Raw genomic sequence first — 20,711 nt, 5'->3', positions numbered from 1 at the left:
GGCGCGGGAGAGAAGAGAGGGGGGAACGCGGGGAGAGAGAGGGGGCGGGCGGCGCGGGAGAGAGAGTGGGGGCGGCGCGGAGGAGGGAGAGAACTGAAGGTGGGGGGGGGTCAAGAGAGGGGGTGGAGGGGGTGACGGAGAGGGTGGGGCAAAAGGTTGGGGAAGGCAATTGGTGGTGGTGGGGTGGGGGGGTTAAGGCAAGCGACAGGAGGGAGGTGGAGGGGGTGTGGGTAAGACAGGGAGCGAGCAGCTAAACAAGAATCTCAGTGTGTGTCACCTTAATTCCAAGGTCCTCAGGGGCCATGAAGGAAGACTGAGGTGCCCGCGCTGATCTCTCCCGTTTGCTTTCCATGGCCTGGCTTGTGTGGACTGGAGGGAGAGTAACCTCTCTGTCTGGGACGGCCACTCCGTGATCGCTCAGTGTGCCTGCTGCCGAATCTGGAAGAAAATAAAGATCAGAAAATATGTGCCGTGACAAAATACACCAACACGCTCCAATGTTTAAACCATTCGGGCCACACAATTCCTATTTAGGAAGAGAAGCTGAATCCTGGTTGGAGCCTCTGGGATTAAGCACAGTTCGGCTGGGAAAGCCAGCAGTGGCCAGTGTTCGCTGACTGATTGCATTCCCCAGTGGTTTGGACAGGTCAGCATCAGGTGAAAAGTCAAGAGTTCCCTTGGTGTAAAACACAATTCTGATTCTCCTTGTGCTCGCCACATATGGAGTGAATGTCGAGGAGACAGAGGTGGCGACAATTGTCAAGATGTGTGGAGATGCCGGTGTTGGACTGGGGTAAACACAGTAAGAAGTCTCACAACACCAGGTTAAAGTCCAACAGGTTTATTTGATAGTAAACACCACTAGCTTTCGGAGCACTGTTCCTTCATCAGGTGAGTGGGGAGTTCTGTTCACAAACAGGGTATATAAAGGCACACACTCAGTTTACAGAATACTGATTAGAATGTGTGTCTTTACAGCTAATCAAGTCTTAAAAGGTTCAGACAACCTGAGTGGAGATAGCATTAAGCACAGGTTAAAAAGATGTATATTGTCTCCAGACAGGACAGTAAGTGAGATGTGCAAGTTCAGGCAATCACAGGGTTACAGATAGTGTGACATGAACCCAAGATCCCTGTTGAGACCGTCCTCATGTGTGCGGAACTTGGCTATCAGTCTCTGCTCAGCGACTCTGCGCTGTCGTGTGTCAAGAAGGCCGCCTTGGAGAACGCTTACCCACAGATCAGAGGGCTGAATGCCCATGACTGCTGAAGTGTTCGCCAACAGGAAGGGAACAGTCTTGCCTGGTGATTGTCGGCGATGTTCATTCATCCGTTGTCGTAGCGTCTGCATGGTTTCCCAATGTACCATGCCTTGGGACATCCTTTCCTGCAGCATATCAGGTAGACAACATTGGCCAAGTTGCAAGAGTATTTACCATGTACCTGGTGGATGGTGTTCTCACGTGAGATGATGGCATCCGTGTCGATGATCCGGCATGTCTTGCAGAGGTTGCTGTGGCAGGGTTGTGTGGTATTGTGGTCACTGTTCTCCTGAAGGCTGGGTAGTTTGCTGCGAACAATGGTCTGTTTGAGGTTGTGCGGTTGTTTGAAGGCAAGAAGTGGGGGTGTATATCCTGACTCATCGATCCACAGTTCCGACGCGCCACAGCGAAAAACTGCATCAACCTCCTCAGAAGACAACACGGGACACAGTGGACAGAGTACCCTTTGTCATCTGTGTCCCGTGTTTGTCTTCTGAGGAGATCGATGCAGTTTTTCGCTGTGGCGCGTCGGAACTGTGGATCGATGAGTCAGGATATACACCCCCACTTCGTGCCTTCAAACAACCGCACAACCTCAAACAGACCATTGTTCGCAGCAAACTACCCAGCCTTCAGGAGAACAGTGACCACAACACCACACAACCCTGCCACAGCAACCTCTGTAAGACATGCCGGATCATCGACACGGATACCATCATCTCACGTGAGAATACCATCCACCAGGTACACGGTACACACTCTTGTGACTTGGCCAATGTTGTCTGTCTGATACGCTGCAGGAAAGGATGTCCCAAAGCATGGTACATTGGGGAAACCATGCAGACGCTACGACAACGGATGAATAAACATCGCTCGACAATCACCAGGCAAGACTGTTCCCTTCCTGTTGGTGAACACTTCAGTGGTCACGGGCATTCAGCCTCTGACCTTCGGGTAAGCATTCTCCAAGGCGGCCTTCACGACACACGACAGCGCAGAGTCGCTGAACAGAGACTGATAGCCAAGTTCCACACACATGAGGACGACCTCAACCGGGATCTTGGGTTCATGTCGCACTATCTGTAACCCCCGTGACTTGCCTGGGTTTGCAAAACCTCACTTACTGTCCTGTTTGGAGACAATACACATCTCTTTAACCTGTGCTTAATGTTATCTCCACTCACATTGTCTGTACCTTTAAGACTTGAATAGCAGATTAGCTGTAAAGACTCACATTCTAGTCGGTATTCTGTAAACTGTTTGTGAGCAGAACTCTCCACTCACCTGACGAAGGAATAGCACTCTGAAAGCTTGTGGTGTTTACTACCAAATAAACCTGTTGGACTTTAACCTGATGTTGTGAGGCTTCTTACTATAATTGTCAACACAGAGTCTTGACAAATGGTTCAGTCGCTCTCCCTCGCCCCCCCAGTCCCAGTCGCTCTCCCTCGCCCCCCCCAGTCCCAGTCGCTCTCCCTCGCCCCCCCCAGTCCCAGTCGCTCTCCCTCGCCCCCCCCCCCAGTCCCAGTCGCTCTCCCTCGCCCACCAGTCCCAGTCGCTCTCCCTCGCCCCCCAGTCCCAGTCGCTCTCCCTCGCCCCCCCCCAGTCCCAGTTGCTCTCCCTCGCCCCCCCCCAGTCCCAGTTGCTCTCCCTCGCCCCCCAGTCCCAATCGCTCTCCCTCGCCCCCCAGTCCCAGTCGCTCTCCCTCGCTCCCCCCGTACCAGTCGCTCTCCCTCCCTCCATCCTCTCTGTCACTCACCCACCCACCCCATGATGCCAACACTCTGTCTGATCTACTGTGTATCCAGTGCTTTGTCATGTATTTGGGAAGGTCGTTTGAAGAATAGACCTTCTCCGGTGATCCCAGAGTCAGCTACAAGCTGCATACAGGGGCGGCACGGTGACACAGTGGCATACTGGTTAACAGTGCCTCACAGCACCAGGGATCCGAGTTCAAAGATATGCGGGTTAGGTTCATTGGCCATGCTAAAATTGACCCTAGTGTCAGGGGGATAAGCAGGATAAATATGAGAGATTATGGGAATAGGGCCTGGGAGGGATTGTGGTTGGTTCTGTACTGTACAGATTCTATGATTCAATGAATTCCTGGCTTGGGTCACTGTCTGTGTAGAGTCTGTATGTTCTCCCCATGTCTGTGTGGGCTTCCTCCAGGCACTCTGGTTTCCTCCCAGAGTCCAAAGATGTGCAGGTTAGGTGGATTGGCCATACCAAATTGCCCCTTAGTGTCCAATGATGTGCAGATTAGGTGGATTGGCCATGCTAACATGCGTTTAGTGTTGGGGGCTTAGCAGGATAAATACATGCGGTTATGGGGCTAGGGTCTGGGTGGGATTGTTGCCGGTGCAGACTCGACGGGCTGAACGGCCTCCTTCTGCACTCTATGATTCTATTCATTCTGAAACCATTCAATTTTTGCCAGACTGTGAAAGGACAAAAAGAGACCACTCTGCCCATCACTGTCTCTGCTGACCCTCAGAAGAGCGAGCTAGCCAATTCCTCTCTCGCCCCTACTTACTCCCTAATGGCCTGTAGCTATTTCCCTTTCCCACATTCTTCTCCTGAAAATCATTCTGGAAGTTTCCACTATCTTTTCAGGCAGTGTTCAGGCAGAACTTTCTGTGATGTAACACAAAGAAATTTAATTTCGACTCCTGGTGGTTTTTTTTGCCGATTATGTTAAATCCAAATTCTCGGATTGCTCTCTCCATTGACTCGATCAAAACATCATTCTGAACACTGAGATTACACCTCCTTTAACCGTCTCTACCTGAACCCCCTGTGCCGAACTGAACTCCCTGATCCCTCCCTGATAAACCTCCTCTGCACAAGCTGAATTAACTCAATTGAGAAGTTGAGTTACAGAGAGAGATCGAATAGGTTAGGACTTTATTCCCTAGAGCATAGAAGAATGAGGGGCGATTTGATAGAGGTGTATAAGATGAGATTGGTATAGATAGAGTGAATGCAAGCAGGCTTTTTCCACTGAGGCTAGGGGAGAAAAAAAACCAGAGGGCAAAACCAGAGGGACCTCGGGGTCCTTGTGCATGAGTCGCAAAAACCCAGCTTGCAGGTGCAGCAGGTGGTCAGGGAGGCGAATGGGATGCTGGCCTTCATCGCGAGGGGGATTGAATATAAAAGTAGGGAGGTCTTGCTGCGGCTGTATAGGGCATTGGTGAGGCCGCAGCTGGAGTACTGTGTGCAGTTTTGGTCGCCGTACTTACGCAAGGATATTTTAGCCTTGGAGGGAGTGCAGAGGAGGTTTACTAGGCTGATGCCGGAGTTGAGGGGGTTGAGCTATGAGGAGAGGCTGAATAGATTAGGCTTGTACTCGTTAGAGTTTAGAAGAATGAGGGGAGATCTCATTGAGACGTATAAGATGATGAATGGGATGGATAGGATAGAGGTGGAGAGGCTCTTCCTGCTCAGAAAGGACAGTAGGACTAGAGGGCACAGCCTCAAGATAAAGGGGGGACGGTTTAGAACAGAGTTGAGGAGGAACTTCTTCACTCAAAGGGTGGTGAATCTCTGGAATTCTCTGCCCGTTGAAGTGGTGGAGGCTGCCTCGCTAAATATTTTTAAGACGCGGGTTGATGGGTTTTTGATAAGAGAGGGGATTAAGGGTTATGGGGAGAGGGCGGGAAAGTGGAACTGAGCCACGACAGATCAGCCATGATCTTATTGAATGGCGGGGCAGGCTCGAAGGGCTAGTTGGCCTACTCCTGCTCCTATTTCTTATGTTCTTATGTTCATGGGTTAAGGGTGAAAGGAGAAAAGTTTAAAGGGAATATTAGTGGGGGGGGCTTCTTCACGCAGAGAGTGGTGGGAGTGTGGAATGAGCTGCCGGATAAATGCGGGCTCATTTTTAACATTTAAGAAAAACTTGGATGGGTTCACGGGGTGTGGAGGGATATGGTCCAAGTGCGGGTCAGTGGGACTAGGCAAAAAAAATGGTTGGGCACAGACAAGGAGGGCCAAAAGGCCTGTTTCTGAGCTGTAATTCTCTATGGTTCTATAAACACACCTTCAAATTTAACCCCCTTGTTCCTACAGGGATATCTTGCTGGAATTATAGAGGATCTTGGTGAGGCCACACTCGGAGTATTGCTCCAATCCTGGCACTAACAGACCTTCTGCAGAATAGAAGATTTTTTTTTTTACAAATCGAAACTTACGGTTTACTGGATAAAGTGGGTAGCTACCAGTACCTGACACGGCGTTCAAGCGTCTCTGTTGTTCTGGGGGGAGAGAGAAAACACAAACAAAATTCAGACACGCGTTCTCGGGTCGGACATCGTAACTCATCGCCGACTCCTCCCCAGTGCAATGGAGATGGGGCAGGCCCCAAAGGCTTCATGGCCATCCTTCATGCTCACCAGTGAGCACCACCAGGCTATTCACCTGCAGAAGCATCACAACCAGCTCCCTTTTTCATTAGCGCCCGCCTCCCCCGAGGCCTCACTGATGGATAAGGGCGGGGGGGGGGGGGGTGAAATCAGTCGGGTGGCACGGTGGTTATCCCTGCTTTCTCACTGCCTCAGGGACCCGGGTTCGATTCCGGCCTCGGGTCGCTGTCTGCGTGGGAGGTTGGACATCCCCCCCCCCCCCCCCCCCGTGGGTTTCCTCCCCCAACGCCAAAGATGTGTGGGTTAGGCGGACTGACCGTGCCAAATTGCCACTTAGCGTCAGGAGGATTGGCAGAGTAAATATGCGGGATTACGGGGGGGGAGGGTTTGGGTGGGATTGTTGGGCTGAATGGCCTCCTTCTGCACTGCCCGAGTTCTGCTCCCTCTCCACAGAAACTCACTGTTACCTCTTTAGCACAAGGCCCAGAATGATCTCTGATTCTATTCTAAAGCGAGTGTTACTTTAACTGAGCTGGAATGTCGTTCCACTAGAGCGCATTAATCCACGACACCACTAGGAGGGGCTGGTTGTCCATTCTATTTTAATAGATATATACACACTCCAAGGAGGCTTGGTGCCAAGGTATCATCAATTTGTGCCCTGGTCTGTTAAAATCTGCAGAATGTGAACACAATGTTCAAACGCTGTGTTAAATAGAGGGCAGGGTGGGTGGGGGGGTAGGCAACGTGTTTTGTGACAACTGTACTCAGCAAGGCTGAGGGCACTGTGTACAGTTTTGGTCTCCTGCCTTGAGGGATATATTTGTACTGGGGAAGCAGAGGAGGTTCACGAGGTCGATTCCAGAATGAGCAACGGTTCACGTACAGAGGGGACGTCAGGATAAAGTTTTTCACTCAGAGGGTGGCGAGTGAGTGGAATCGGCTGCCGTCGGTGGTGGTGGAGGCCAACTCGCTGGGGTCTTTTCAGAGACTTCTGGATGAGTACATGGGAGTTAATGGGATTGAGGGTTAGAGATAGGCCTGGTAGGTAGGGATATGATCGGCACAACTTGTGGGCCGAAGGGCCTGTTTGTGCTGTAGTGTTCTACGTTTAAACACATCGGGCCCCGGAGTTTGGGAGGACGAGAGGTGATTGGGGGAGGGGAGTGTGCAGAGGGATCTGGGTGTCCTTGTGCACCAGTCGCTGAAGGTAAGCATGCAGGTACAGCAGGCGGTAAAGAAGGCAAATGGTGTGTTGGCCTTCATTGCGAGAGGTTCTGAGTACAGGGATGTGTTGTTACAATTATACAGGGGCCTTGGTGAGGCTACACCTAGAGTATTGTGTGCAGTTCTGGTCTCCTTTTCTGAGGAAGGATGTTCTTGTTCTCAAGGGAGTGCAGTGAAGGTTTACCAGGCTGATTCCAGGGATGGTGGGACTGATGTATGAGGGGAGATTGACTAGGGTAGGATTGTTTTCACTGGAGTTCAGACAAATGAGGGGGGGGATCTCGTAGAGATTTATAAAATTCTAACAGGACTAGACAGGGTAGATGCAGGGGGGATGTTCCTGATGGTGGGGGAAGTCCAGAACCAGGGGGTCACAGTCTGAGGATTCAGGGTAGACCATTTAGGACGGAGGTGAGGAGACATTGCTTCACCCGGTGAGGCTGTGGGATTCATTCCCACAGGAAGTAGTTGATGCCAAAACATTGAATGTATTCAAGAGGCAGCTGGATAGAGCACTTGGGGGGAACGGGGTCAAAGGTTACGGGGAGAAAGCAGGATTAGGCTATTGAGTTGGATGATCAGCTATGATCGTAATGAATGGCGGAGAACACTCGAAGGGCCAAATGGCCTCCTCCTGCTCCTATCTCTATGATCTTGTTGAACGATACAAGGTTCGGTGGGATGGGGCATGGGGGGAGAAGGCCAATTAAGATGCTCTTTTGATGCAAACAGGATGGGCCAAATGGCCTCCTTCTCCACTGTGGATTCTATGGTAAGGGGATTTGCGATTTCCTCCCACCTCTCTGCTGGTTTTCAGTCTGATCTGGGCCATTCCAGGCTGGATGGTGGGTTGGAGAACACATCAAGTCATTCTCGCCAACAAATCGCACGTTCCAACAAAGCTCAATTTACACCACGCGAGGCATTCCAGTTCTCTGATCCAGAAGCGGACCCAGGGAGAACCGTGTCTTCAGCCACTGACCCCCAAATCCCTGCCCGAAACCTCTCCATCTCTCTCCACCTTTCTCCGTGACGCTCATTAAAACCTCTCTGTTTGACCCAGTTTCTGGTCGTTTAACCCAATATCTCCTCTTCTGACTTGCTATCAGGTTTTAGAACCAGGAACACGATGAGGCCATTCAGCCCCTCGAGACTGCCCCGCCATTCTGATCATATCTTGGCCTCCTCTCCACAACCCTCTGTGATGATACTGTGCCTTTAAGGACCATATTTTATACCTTGTTTCTTAAGAAGGGTCTGGTTTAAATTTCAGCTCTGATTACGGTGCCAATTTGTCTACTTCAGGCAGCCCACCTGCCGAGAATGCAGAGGAATAATTGCTCCTAGTGTTTGTTTTCATCTGAGCTAATGCAGTTTTGTTTATTTTTTTTAACGTTGTCCCCTGGGTTTTCAGAGTAGGGTTTAATTAGGCTGATTGACAAGAGCACCTTTTACACTAGTTGGAGGAGCTAGGCTTACAGAGGGGAAAAGCAGGCAGTTTCTGATTGGATTTGAAAAGAGCAGCAGCTTATCTCTCTCTCTCTCAGGCCTGTATTTTACAGACTCTCTCGCTCGGGGTTAGGGGGGGAAGGGGGGATATTATCGTTGTGCCCAAGGGGAGCACCGAGGTTGGCACAAAATCCTGGCCAAACAATATTTTGTTTTAACGCAACGATCTTTTGCTCCCAAGGGTTGTACATATCCCGGAGACCCGCGGGGAATCTCGGTGAAGGTAATCATTGGGCAGTAGTTTGCAATGGAAACCCTGGCTTGATAGCCCCCTCTGGCTTCGAGGGAGGTTATAAAGTCACAACAACCGTTTGTTAATCAGAACACCACAAAATTTCGCGAATCTGGGGGTGGGGGTTGGGCGTTTCCTCGACGCGCTCGCGGTTACCTCGGTTGTGCTGGAGCAGGACGATGGTCGGGTTGACGAAGGTGGTGGAGGGGTAGGCCGAGAGCCTGTCGGACAGGACGCGGCTGGCGTACGCCTCAGGGCTCGCACGGGACGATTCTCCGTCACTCAGGGCGGACTCAACATCCTTACAGCCAAGAGGAAGAGAGGGTTAGTGAAGAGATACTGGTCGTGCTCCAGAGATTAGCCTACAGCAATCCAAATTTAACTCTGCTATGGCTCCTTCAGCCTCTTATCACTATCCTCGGCCCCCCCCGTACCCACGTCCCCTCCCCACTGCTTCCCAGCCAGTTATTTTCCGGGTACATGTGGTCCTGGGGTCTGTCCACTCGCGTTTGCAAGGGAAAAACTCCACAGAATAGCAAAGGGGGCTATTTGGCCCACTATTCCCTTAACAGCTCATTCCCTTTCCAATTCCCTTTCGGAATATACGACTGAATCTGCTTCCTTTCCCGAGAATGAATTTATACGCACAACAACTCAGAATTTTGCCTCATTTGCCCCTGGTTTTTACCCCTCCAATTTGTTCGGATCTCTGGCGCCCAGATCGCCACCCCTCGCCCACTCCATGCCCCTGCCCCACTCATCAAGCCCCCTCCCTATCAGATTTCCACTTCACCGTCTCTGCTATCCTAAGACGTAGGAGCGGATATCGGCCACTCAGCCCATCGAGTCCCTTCCGCCATTCACCGAGATCATGGCTAATCCGATGCCATGGAAATCGCGGGGTCCCTACAGTGCCGGGGGTGGCCATTCGGCACATCTTGCCTGCACTGACTCTCCGAGAGAGCATCCTACCCAGGCCCACTCCCCTTGCCCTATCCCAGTAACCCGACATATTCACCCTGCTAAACCCCCCCCCAATTTACTCACCTTTGGCACCAAGGGTAGTTTACCAAGGCCAATTCACGTCATCCTCAACTCCACTTATCCCCATGACTATCTCACAGCCTTGAACGTACCTAACAACCCACAGAGAAGAAATCCCTCCTCGTCTCTGTCTTAAACGGGTGCCCCCTTACTCTGAGATTATGCCCTCCAGCCCGAGCCGGCACTGGGTGGCACAGTGCCAAGCACTGATGCCTCACAGTGCCAGGGATCTGGGTCGAACTCTGTCCTTGGGTGACTGTCTATCTGGAGTTTGCACGTCCTCCCAGTGTCTGTGTGTGTTTCCTCCGGGTGTTCCGGTTTTCTCCCACAGTTAGGTGCTAAATTGCCCCTTGGTGTCCAAAGATGTGCAGGTTATTGTGGACTGGCCATGCTAAATTGCTCATTAAGGTTCAAAGATGTGTGGGTTAGGGGGATTATAGGGCAAGTATGTGGGGCTATGGGGATAGGGCCCTGGTGCACTGATCTGCTGGAAAGTCAGATGGGCTGAATGGCCTCCTAATGCACTGTAGGGCTTCTATGATTGGCCATTGCCCCTTGGTATCCAAAGATGTGCAGGTTAGGTGGATTAGCCTTGGTAAATGCATTGGTTATGGGCATAGAGCAGGGTTGGGCCTGTGTGGAATGCTCTTTGGGAGAGTCAGTGCAGACCTGATGGGCTGAATGGCCTCTTTCTGCACTGTCGGTAATTCCGCAGATCCATGGTCAAGTCTTCTCAACCAGGTTAACTTTCCAAACACAAGTTATTTCCTCGTGGATAGGGGGGTGACTGACTGGGCCAGCATTTATTGCCCATCTCTAATTGCCCCTTGAACTGGGGGTCGCGCTTGGCCATTTCAGAGGGCATCAACCACATTGGGTCTGGTGTCGCAAAGAGGCCAGACTGGGTAAGAACAGCATATTTCCTTCCCTAAAGGGACATTAGTGAACCAGATGCTGCAACTTTATAAGACCCTTGTCAGACCCCACTTGGAGTACTGTGCTCAGTTCTGGTCGCCTCACTACAGGAAGGATGTGGAAGCTATTGAGAGGGTGCAGAGGAGATTTACAAGGATGTTGCCTGGATTGGGAGGCATGCCTTATGAGGATAGGTTGAGGGAGCTGGGACTCTTCTCCCTGGAGAGACGAAGGTTGAGAGGTGACCTGATAGAGGTTTATAAAATGTTGAGAGGAATAGATAGGGTGGATTCTCGGAGGCTATTTCCCAGGGCTGAAATGGTCACTACGAGAGGACACAGGTTTAAGGTGCTGGGGAGCAGGTACAGAGGAGATGTTAGGGGTAAGTTTTTCACTCAGAGAGTGGTGAGTGAGTGGAATCGGCTGCCGTCGGTGGTGGTGGAGGCGAACTCGCTGGGGTCTTTTAAAAGGCTTCTGGATGAGTACATGGGATTTAATGGGATTGGGAGTTACAGATAGGCCTGGTAGGTATGGATATGATCGACACAACTTGTGGGCCGAAGGGCCTGTTTGTGCTGTAGTGTTCTATGTTCAGATGGGGTTTTCCAACAATCGATTTAATGCCAGATTTAATGAACTGAATTTAAATTCCACCGGCTGCCGTGGTGGGATTCGAACCCGACCATGGAGCCTGGGCCTCTCTGGATTACTAGCCCAGTGACAATCACACTCCCTCTATCGCAGCCAAGGAGATTGCAGTTGTGGGCCCTCGGCACATTCCTGCCCTAACCCTCGGGATCCCTCACAGAACGGTGCCCAAACACAACGGGAGAGATTTTCCTGCCACCGGGCTACAAAATCCCGCCCGGGGTCGACACTCCTTGGCGCAGTCCGCGTCCCACCCACTCGGATTTCCCATCGGGACAGGAAAGTAACGGCCTAGGCCGCAATCCCAACACCTCAAACTTGGCTTCCATTTTTGCAACAATGTCAAGGATAACATAGAACACTACAGCACAAACAGGCCCTTCGGCCCACAAGTTGCGCGATCATATCCCTACCTATCAGGTTATAGAACTATCTGTAACTCCCAATCCCATTAAATCCCATATACTCATCCAGAAGTCTCTTAAAAGACCCCAGCGAGTTCGCCTCTACCACCACCGACGGCAGCCGATTCCACTCACTCACCACCCTCTGAGTGAAAAACTTACCCCTGACATCTCCTCTGTACCTGCTCCCCAGCACCTTAAACCTGTGTCCTCTCATAGCGACCATTTCAGCCCTGGGGAATAGCCTCCGAGAATCCACCCTATCTATTCCTCTCAACATTTTATAAACCTCTATCAGGTCACCTCTCAACCTTCGTCTCTCCAGGGAGAAGAGACCGAGGTCCCTCAACCTATCCTCTTAAGGCATGCCTCCCAATCCAGGCAACATCCTTGTAAATCTCCTCTGCACCCTCTCAATAGCTTCCACATCCTTCCTGTAGTGAGGCGACCAGAACTGCGCACAGTATTCCAAGTGGGGTCTGACCAGGGTCTTATAAAGTTGCAGCATTACCTCCCGACTCCTAAACTCAATCCCTCGATTGATGAAGACCATCTTTAAGTAACATCTTTAAATACAGGCGCCAAAAATGTACGGAGCAAGTTAATTCCTTTCCCGTTTGGCAGCTGGAGCAACGTTAATGGAAAGGGAGAAATCCATGTTACTGGATCCGGCGAATGTTTAACACAGCTCGTTACATCCGAGTATTTGTTAAGTCTGGCCAAACACACACGTTAATAAAACTTCAGCCAAGGCGGGGGGGGGGGGTGAAATGTTCGTATTCCACGTAGCACACTCGCGTTCGCTTATCTCCTGTGTTACGTTTGCCCGAGATATGGACACTAGCACGGGGCAGTTAACCATGCAGTAACCATGCAAGCCACGTTGCCAATACAGCCTGGGGGACAAGTGCCCAGTCAAAGCAAAACGCCGCGGACGCTGGAATCCCAAACAGCGACAGAAAATGCGGGAAACTCTCAGCGGGTTGGGCAGCGACTGTGGAGAGAGGACAGAGCCAACGTTTTTTTCTCCCCCCCAAGTCTGGGTGACCCTACGCCAAGAGTCCTCTCTGACGCAGGGTCATCCAGACTTAAAAGCTCTCTGCAGTTGGCCGGCGGGGAGGCTTCCCCAGCAGTTTCTGTCGCTGTTTCGGTGCAGCCTGCGTCAAGCAGGGACCTAACAGAGGGAAGAGCTTTCCCTTTGGGAGGGCGGGTTAAGGTGAGGCCGGCTGGTTAACCAGGGGGCTGGCTAACGAGCGGTTAAAACGCCGGTGCCGCAAGCCTCCCCCTCTATTCTACGTTGGCACGGCAGCCTGGGTTCTACAGAAGCGGCACAGAGGTAGTAACAGCAGCCACGCTACGGAGTGACAGAGCGGCAGTGGGTTACTCGGTAGACGCCAGGTGGCGGAGGGAGGGGAGGGCCCTCGTGGAGCCGCGTGAGCCTTACTGTGCGTGGGGAGAATCCGCCGAGCTTGGAGTCCGGACCGCTGGCAGAGGGCGGCAGCGAGGGTGGGTTAATGGGGGTGGCAGAGGTGCACAGCGCGTGGGTGGCCCCTTTCTGTAGGTGAGGTGGGATGAAGTCGTCGAGAGTTGGCAGGGTCAGCGGTGACGGGGCAGGGTGTGGGGGTGGCAGCAGTGGGGGGCACACACTGTCCTCTCTTTCACCCGCTGCCCAAGCAGGCGCTCTGCCTGACCCGGCTAGCCCCGCAGGCTGGGCAAGGCCGGCGGGGATTTCCTGCGGGGAGAGAGATTCCGTTACTCAAAGAGGTTAAACCGCTCAAGAATCATCGAATCTTAACTGGCCGCTCACACAGCAACACTTTTATAATCAGCTCAAGCAGCGACGAGGGGGACAACAGTCCATTCACTGTGAAATCGAGCCCTGGGTACACACCCAGTTCCAGAGAAAGACACTCTCTTTAAACACTCATCCCAGCTAAAGGTCATTCCAGCTAAAAAAAATTCCAACATTGCCGGAAGTCTGTGTGTGTGAATCTATCACACGCTGTCCCCTCCCGCTCTGGGACACTGGGCTCACACGCTGTCCCCTCCCGCTCTGGGACACTGGGCTCACACGCTGTCCCCTCCCGCTCTGGGACACTGGGCTCACACGCTGTCCCTTCCCACTCTGGGACACTGGGCTCACACGCTGTCCCCTCCCGCTCTGGGACACTGGGCTCACACGCTGTCCCCTCCCGCTCTGGGACACTGGGCTCACACGCTGTCCCCTCCCGCTCTGGGACACTGGGCTCACACGCTGTCCCCTCCCGCTCTGGGACACTGGGCTCACACGCTGTCCCCTCCCGCTCTGGGACACTGGGCTCACACGCTGTCCCTTCCACTCTGGGACACTGGGCTCACACACTGTCCCTTCCCGCTCTGGGACACTGGGCTCACACGCTGTCCCTTCCCACCCTGGGACACTGGGGTCACACACCGTCCCTTCCCGCTCTGGGACACGGGGCTCACACTGTCCCTTCCAGCTCTGGGACACTGGGGTCACACACTGTCCCTTCCAGCTCTGGGACGTGGGTCACAAACTGTACCTTCCCATTCTGGAACACTGGGGTCATACACTGTCCCTTCCACTCTGAGCCACCAGGATCACACACTGTCCCTTCCCGCTCTGGGACACTGGGGTCACACACTGTCCCTTCCCACCCTGGGACACCGGGGTCACACACTGTCCCTTCCACTCTGGGACACTGGGGTCATACACTGTCCCTTCCGCTCTGGGACACTGGGCTCACACACTGTCCCCTCCCGCTCTGGGACACTGGGATCACACACTGTCCCCTCCCGCTCTGGGACACTGGGCTCACACGCTGTCCCTTCCACTCTGGGACACTGGGCTCACACACTGTCCCTTCCACTCTGGGACACGGGGGTCACACACTGTCCCTTCCACTCTGGGACACTGGGATCACACACTGTCCCCTCCCGCTCTGGGACACTGGGGTCACACACTGTCCCTTCCACTCTGGGACACTGGGCTCACACACTGTCCCTTCCACTCTGGGACACTGGGATCACACACTGTCCCCTCCCGCTCTGGGACACTGGGGTCACACACTGTCCCTTCCACTCTGGGACACTGGGCTCACACACTGTCCCTTCCACTCTGGGACACGGGGGTCACACACTGTCCCTTCCACTCTGGGACACTGGGGTCATACACTGTCCCTTCCACTCTGGGACACTGGGGTCACACACTGTCCCTTCCACTCTGGGACACGGGTCAAACTCGATCTGAGCTCTTTCTCACGTTTTACATGTTGGTGAGCGAACAGTTTTATTCTGTAGAGATTTTTCTCTAGCTGACCTTGTCCAGGTCCCAAGCTTTGAGGAACTGCCTCATTCCCCCAATGCTGACATCTCACCCTTTGACCCAAGCAAGGCACAGACTGTTGTGATGGAAGACCCTGTTCCCAGCGGTGACCAGGTTTCAGAAGGAGAACTTCTTGGGGCGTTGAACCCATTTCCCTTCGCAGCTCCTCAGAATGAGATACCTGGACAGTATTTATCACTTGTCAATATCGATTTCCCCCCAAGGCTCGAGGGAATCATGTTTCAGGATGTAAAATGTCTCAGAGAAAAGCCTTTTTGTGGCCCAATGCTGACCTTCTCACCCAGAATTAGATTTCCACACCACCTCCAGAAATGCAATGTTGTGTTGTAGGGCAAAGGGGAAGGGGGGGGGCACACTGCCTCAGGCGTGGGGGCAAAGGGGGGGGGTCCACACCCCTGATTATGGGGGCAAAGGGGGGTCCACACCTCTGATTATGGGGGCAAAGGGGGGGTCCACACCTCTGATTATGGGGGCAAAGGGGGGGGTCCACACCTCTGATTATGGGGACAAAGGGGGGGTCCACACCTCTGATTATGGGGGCAAAGGGGGGGTCCACACCTCTGATTATGGGGGCAAAGGGGGGGTCCACACCTCTGATTATGGGGGCAAAGGGGGGGTCCACACCTCTGATTATGGGGGCAAAGGGGGGGGGTCCACACCCCTGACTATGGGGGCAAAGGGGGGGTCCACACCTCTGATTATGGGGGCAAAGGGGGGTCCACGCCTCTGATTATGGGGGCAAAGGGGGGGTCCACACCTCTGATTATGGGGGCAAAGGAGGGGTCCACACCTCTGATTATGGGGGCAAAGGGGGGGGTCCACACCTCTGATTATGGGGGCAAAGGGGGGGGGTCCACACCCCTGACTATGGGGGCAAAGAGGGGGGTCCACACCCCTGACTATGGGGGCAAAGAGGTGTGGGGGGCACACCGTCCCGACTGTGGGCTCAAGGAGGCAGGTTTCGGACGCACACGCGCAAATCTAAATTTAACTCGAGCTAATTTAGCTCCCACGGGATTAATGGAAACCCGGGATCCTGGAACCATTTTAGGGTAAAACCCAGGGAAAGATTGGGATTTATGATTACAGCAGACGGAGAAAGTGACGGATCCAGAGAAAGGTGGGACATCTGCCAACCTCCCCGCTCTCCATATTATTGATTCACCGGGAGTTCCAGACAAAATGTGCTCAAGTGAAGTCAACTTTTTTTATTCATTTGTGGGACCTGGGCATCGCTGGCTGCACCAGCATTTATTGCCCAACCCTAGTTGCCCTTGAGGGGGGGTATTTGAGAATCAACCACATTGCGGTGGCTCTGGAGTCACATGTAAGCCAAACCAGGCAAGGACTGCAAATTTCTTTCCCTAAAGTGATCCAGATAGGTTTTTCTGGCAATGGTCTCACCGTCATTGTTAGATTCTTAATTCCGAACACTTTTTATTGAATTCAAGATCTGCCGTGGCGGGGTTCAAACCCGGGGTCCCCAGAACATTAGCTGAGGTTCTGGATTAATAGTCTAGTCTACGCTTAAACTGGACCAGATGCTGGGCAACACGACAGCTCAGTGACCATCACTGTTTGCTGTGCAGATACATGGGTTTGGGCCGGTGTCTGCGGGAGTTTGCACATTCTCCCCGTGACTGCGTGGGTTTTCTCCGGCTTCCTCCCGGAAACGTGCTCTTAGGCTGATTGGTGTAACAAATTGTCCCGAAATTAGTCTCCCCTCAATCTTCCCCAATGGGTCACGGGTAGAGGAGGGGACTCAATGTTAAAACGGCGGCGCAGGCTCGTTGGGCCGAAGGGCCTGTTTCCCGGGCCGTGCTGTCCTTTGTAGCGATAACACCACTGGGGCCATCGTCTCCCCTAACGCATGGGGTGGGAGGTCAGCTATTCCGCTACGGCGGGAGTCACCAGCGACGACGCCCTCTCTCCCAACAGCTGAAGCGAAAGCGGGGGCAGACGTTCCTGATTCTAACCCAGACAGGGGCCCCCGGACCCACAATCAAACCTCAGCAGGGGGCATCCGAAAGGTTGGTCACCTCCCCCAACGCGAGGTCAAATCGGAGACACACACACACACAGAGACAGAAAGCAGAGACAGAGGGCCAGCCCCCCTCACACAGGCCTCGCACGCAACCTCACTGGACTAAACCCACCCCCCCCCCGTCACAGCAGCAGAGGAGGTGCGGGGGGGGCGGGGGGGGAGGTGGAGAGGGTGAGAGTGAAAAGATCGAGGGAGGGGTGTGGGCAAACATTCACGAGTGTTGTGTAAAGAAGAGTGTGAAGTGGGGGGGGGTGACAAAGAGGGAGAGAGGGAAAGAAAGAAAGAAAGAAAGAAAGAAAGAAAGAGAGAAAGAAAGAAAGAAAGAAAGAAAGAGAGAAAGAAAGAAAGAGAGAAAGAAAGAAAGAGAGAAAGAAGAAAGAAAGAAAGAGAGAAAAGAGAAAGAAAGAAGAAGAAGAAAGAAAGAAAGAGAGAAAGAAAGAAAAGAAAGAGAGAAAGAAAGAAAGAGAGAAAGAAAGAAAGAAAGAAAGAGAGAAAGAAAGAAAGAAAGAGAGAAAGAAAGAAAGAAAGAGAGAAAGAAAGAAAGAAAGAGAGAAAGAAAGAAAGAAAGAAAGAAAGAAAGAAAGAAAGAAAGAAAGAAAGAAAGAAAGGTCAATAGATACCGCATTGTAGGTGTCTGCCCCTTGAGGGGGGTTCTGGTGGCCGGTGTAAATTGTGTCTACCGCTGGCCTCAGGGTAATCACCACAGACGTCTTCTCCCGATCCAGTGCCGGGCTTCCGCCGTACCGAGGTCCCAAGTGCGAGATGCCACTCTGTGCCCTGGGTGAGGAAACCTCGAGCGAAGGTTCGCAAGGAGCTGGTGAGGGGCACTCAGCGGTGGGCGTCGCAAGCAAGTGGGCACCGGTGGCGCGTGCAGGGGGGGCGGCGGCGGCGGCGGTCGGCCCGGCTTCCGGCTCCCCCCTGGCACGGTGGCCGGAAGCCGGGCGGACCGAGAGCTGGGGCGACCGGACAAACGTGCTACGTAGAGGTTACTGATCTTCCTCCTGGGGACGTCGGGGCCGCCGCCGGCCGGGGCAGCGTCCCGCTCGGCAGACGGCTGGGCGGATTCAGTCCGCCGGCCCCGTGGCGAGGGCTCCCCGGGAGGAACGGTCCGACCGACGTGCGGCTTTACCCCGCCCGGGCAGCCGGCGGGCGCAGAGGGACCCCGGTTGCAAACACGAGGCGGTGCTGAGTGCCGGTGAGCGGGTGGCAGCTCGGGTTTAATCGGCACGTAATCCAAAATCGGGACTGGCACAAAGTGGGATGGCTTAATCCTGCTGGACGGATGCCATGCAAAGCTCTCTTCCTTAGGGGGTGGCGGAATGGGAGGTGGCTAACAGCGGGTTTTATATTTAAAAAAAAAACAAGACGGAGTATCAACGACACAAAAAGAAAAAGTTAAAATAAGAACAGGAATATTAACCAGAGGGAAAATCTTCTCACTTTAACCGAACGACAGCAATGTCTAAGCAACCAAATCAAACTTTACCCCAGCTCATACCGTCCACACTCGCACATTTACAAAGAGGTCATTCACATTCCTCCAGCCCCTCCCTATCTCTGCAACCTCCTCCAGCCCCTCCCTATCTCTGCAACCTCCTCCAGCCCCTCCCTATCTCTGCAACCTCCTCCAGCCCCTCCCTATCTCTGCAACCTCCTCCAGCCCCTCCCTATCTCTGCAACCTCCTCCAGCCCCCCACACCCCCTCCCTATCTCTGTACCCTCCTCCAGCCCTCTACACCACCCCCCCATCTCTGTAACCTCCTCCCTATCTCTGTAACCTCCTCCAGCCCCTCCCTATCTCTGTAACCTCCTCCAGCCCCTCCCTATCTCTGTAACCTCCTCCAACCCCTCCCTATCTCTGTAACCTCCTCCAACCCCTCCCTATCTCTGTAACTTCCTCCAACCCCCCACACCCCCTCCCTATCTCTGTACCCTCCTCCAGCCCTCTACACCCCCTCCCTATCTCTGTAACCTCCTCCAGCTCCGACACTCCTCCCTATCTCTGTAACCTCCTCCAGCCCCTCCCTATCTCTGTACCCTCCTCCAGCCCTCTACACCCCTCCCTATCTTGGTAACCTCCTCCAATCCCCTACACCCCCTCCCTATCTCTGTAACCTCCTCCTGCCCCTCCCTATCTCTGTAACCTCCTCCAGCCCCTACACCCCTCCCTATCTCTGTAACCTCCTCCAGCCCCTACACCCCTCCCTATCTCTGTAACCTCCTCCAGCCCCTACCCATTTCTGTAACCTCCTCCAACCCCCAACACCCCTCCCTATCTCTGTAACCTCCTCCAGCCCCTCCCTATCTCTGTAACCTCCTCCAGCCCCTACATCCCCTCCCTATCTCTGTAACCTCCTCAAATCCCCTACAACCCTCCCTATCTCTGTAACCTCTCCCAGCCCCAACTACCCTCCGAGATCCCTCCACTCCTCCAATGCCAGCCTCTCGAGGGAGCACCGATTCCGATCACTCAGCCATGGGCGACTGTGCCTTCAGTTGCCTGAGGGACCCCGAGCTCTGGAATTCCTTCCCTAAAACCCCTCTATAAGATGCTCCTTAAAAACTTGACCAAGCTTTTAAGACACTTCTCATTCTCCTCACATGGTGACGTTGTGTTTTCTAATGTCCTGTATAAATCCAGCTGCTCTACAGCTCCATCTGAAACAGCTGCTGTATTACACCTTCTCTAACACGCATTAAACCAAGCGAGGTAAACCTCTGGTACCTGGAGTTGTGTTCTGCACTCTGTCGGCAGGTTAGGGCGCACACTGCGGAATCCTTTCGCTGCCAGCGAGGAAGAGGTGACATCTCCATTAGTGTCACCAGCCAAAGCAGGCACCCAGCCATCTGCAGGTTGACGGAGCCAATTATCCAGAGTCCAAACCTACCGGCGCTCACACTAAACCAGAGAAAAACAAGGAAATCTCTGCTCTTTCCTACCTGTCTCCAAACTCGGCACCTCGGCACCTGTGTTTAAAAAGAGAAAATGAAGAATGAGAGGGAGGGAGAGAGAGGCAGAGAGGGAGGGAGAGAGAGGCAGAGAGGGAGGAGAGAGAGGCAGAGAGGGAGGGAGAGAGAGGCAGAGAGGGAGGGGCAGAGAGGGAGAGGCAGAGAGGGAGAGGCAGAGAGGGAGAGGCAGAGAGGGAGAGGCAGAGAGGGAGAGGCAGAGAGGGAGAGGCAGAGAGGGAGGGAGAGAGAGGCAGAGAGGGAGGGAGAGAGAGGCAGAGAGGGAGGGAGAGAGAGGCAGAGAGGGAGGGAGAGAGAGGGAGGGAGAGAGAGGCAGAGAGGGAGAGGCAGAGAGGGAGGGAGAGAGAGGGAGAGGCAGAGAGGAGAGCAGAGAGGGAGAGGCAGAGAGGGAGGGAGAGAGAGGCAGAGAGGGAGGGAGAGAGAGGCAGAGAGGAGGGAGAGAGAGGCAGAGAGGGAGGGGCAGAGAGGGGAGAGGCAGAGAGGGAGAGGCAGAGAGGGAGAGGCAGAGAGGGAGAGGCAGAGAGGGAGGGGCAGAGAGGGAGGGAGAGAGAGGCAGAGAGGGAGGGAGAGAGAGGCAGAGAGGGAGGGAGAGAGAGGCAGAGAGGGAGGGAGAGAGAGGCAGAGAGGGAGGGAGAGAGAGGCAGAGAGGGAGGGAGAGAGAGGCAGAGAGGGAGGGAGAGAGAGGCAGAGAGGGAGGGAGAGAGAGGCAGAGAGGGAGGGAGAGAGAGGCAGAGAGGGAGGGAGAGAGA

The 20,711-nt window shown here is 53.6% G+C and overlaps 1 protein-coding gene across 1 annotated transcript; it reads right to left on the bottom strand.

Annotated features, from left to right (window-relative positions):
- Positions 1–277: 277 nt before the first annotated feature.
- On the bottom strand, positions 278–19,993 carry LOC145340786 (sorbin and SH3 domain-containing protein 1-like; the record flags this gene model as incomplete). The annotated part of the gene is made up of 6 exons (XM_080185249.1): positions 278–438; positions 5,489–5,518; positions 8,751–8,895; positions 13,050–13,337; positions 19,721–19,842; positions 19,936–19,993. Coding segments are annotated over 6 exons (804 nt in total), but the record flags the coding sequence as incomplete, so codon positions are not given.
- Positions 19,994–20,711: the final 718 nt, after the last annotated feature.

Source organism: Carcharhinus amblyrhynchos, unplaced genomic scaffold, assembly GCF_965287045.1.
Source record: "Carcharhinus amblyrhynchos unplaced genomic scaffold, sCarAmb.v2.hapA chromosome_1425, whole genome shotgun sequence".
In the NCBI taxonomy this organism is placed as follows: domain Eukaryota; kingdom Metazoa; phylum Chordata; class Chondrichthyes; order Carcharhiniformes; family Carcharhinidae; genus Carcharhinus; species Carcharhinus amblyrhynchos.
This window is presented reverse-complemented; position numbering and strand designations above follow the sequence as displayed.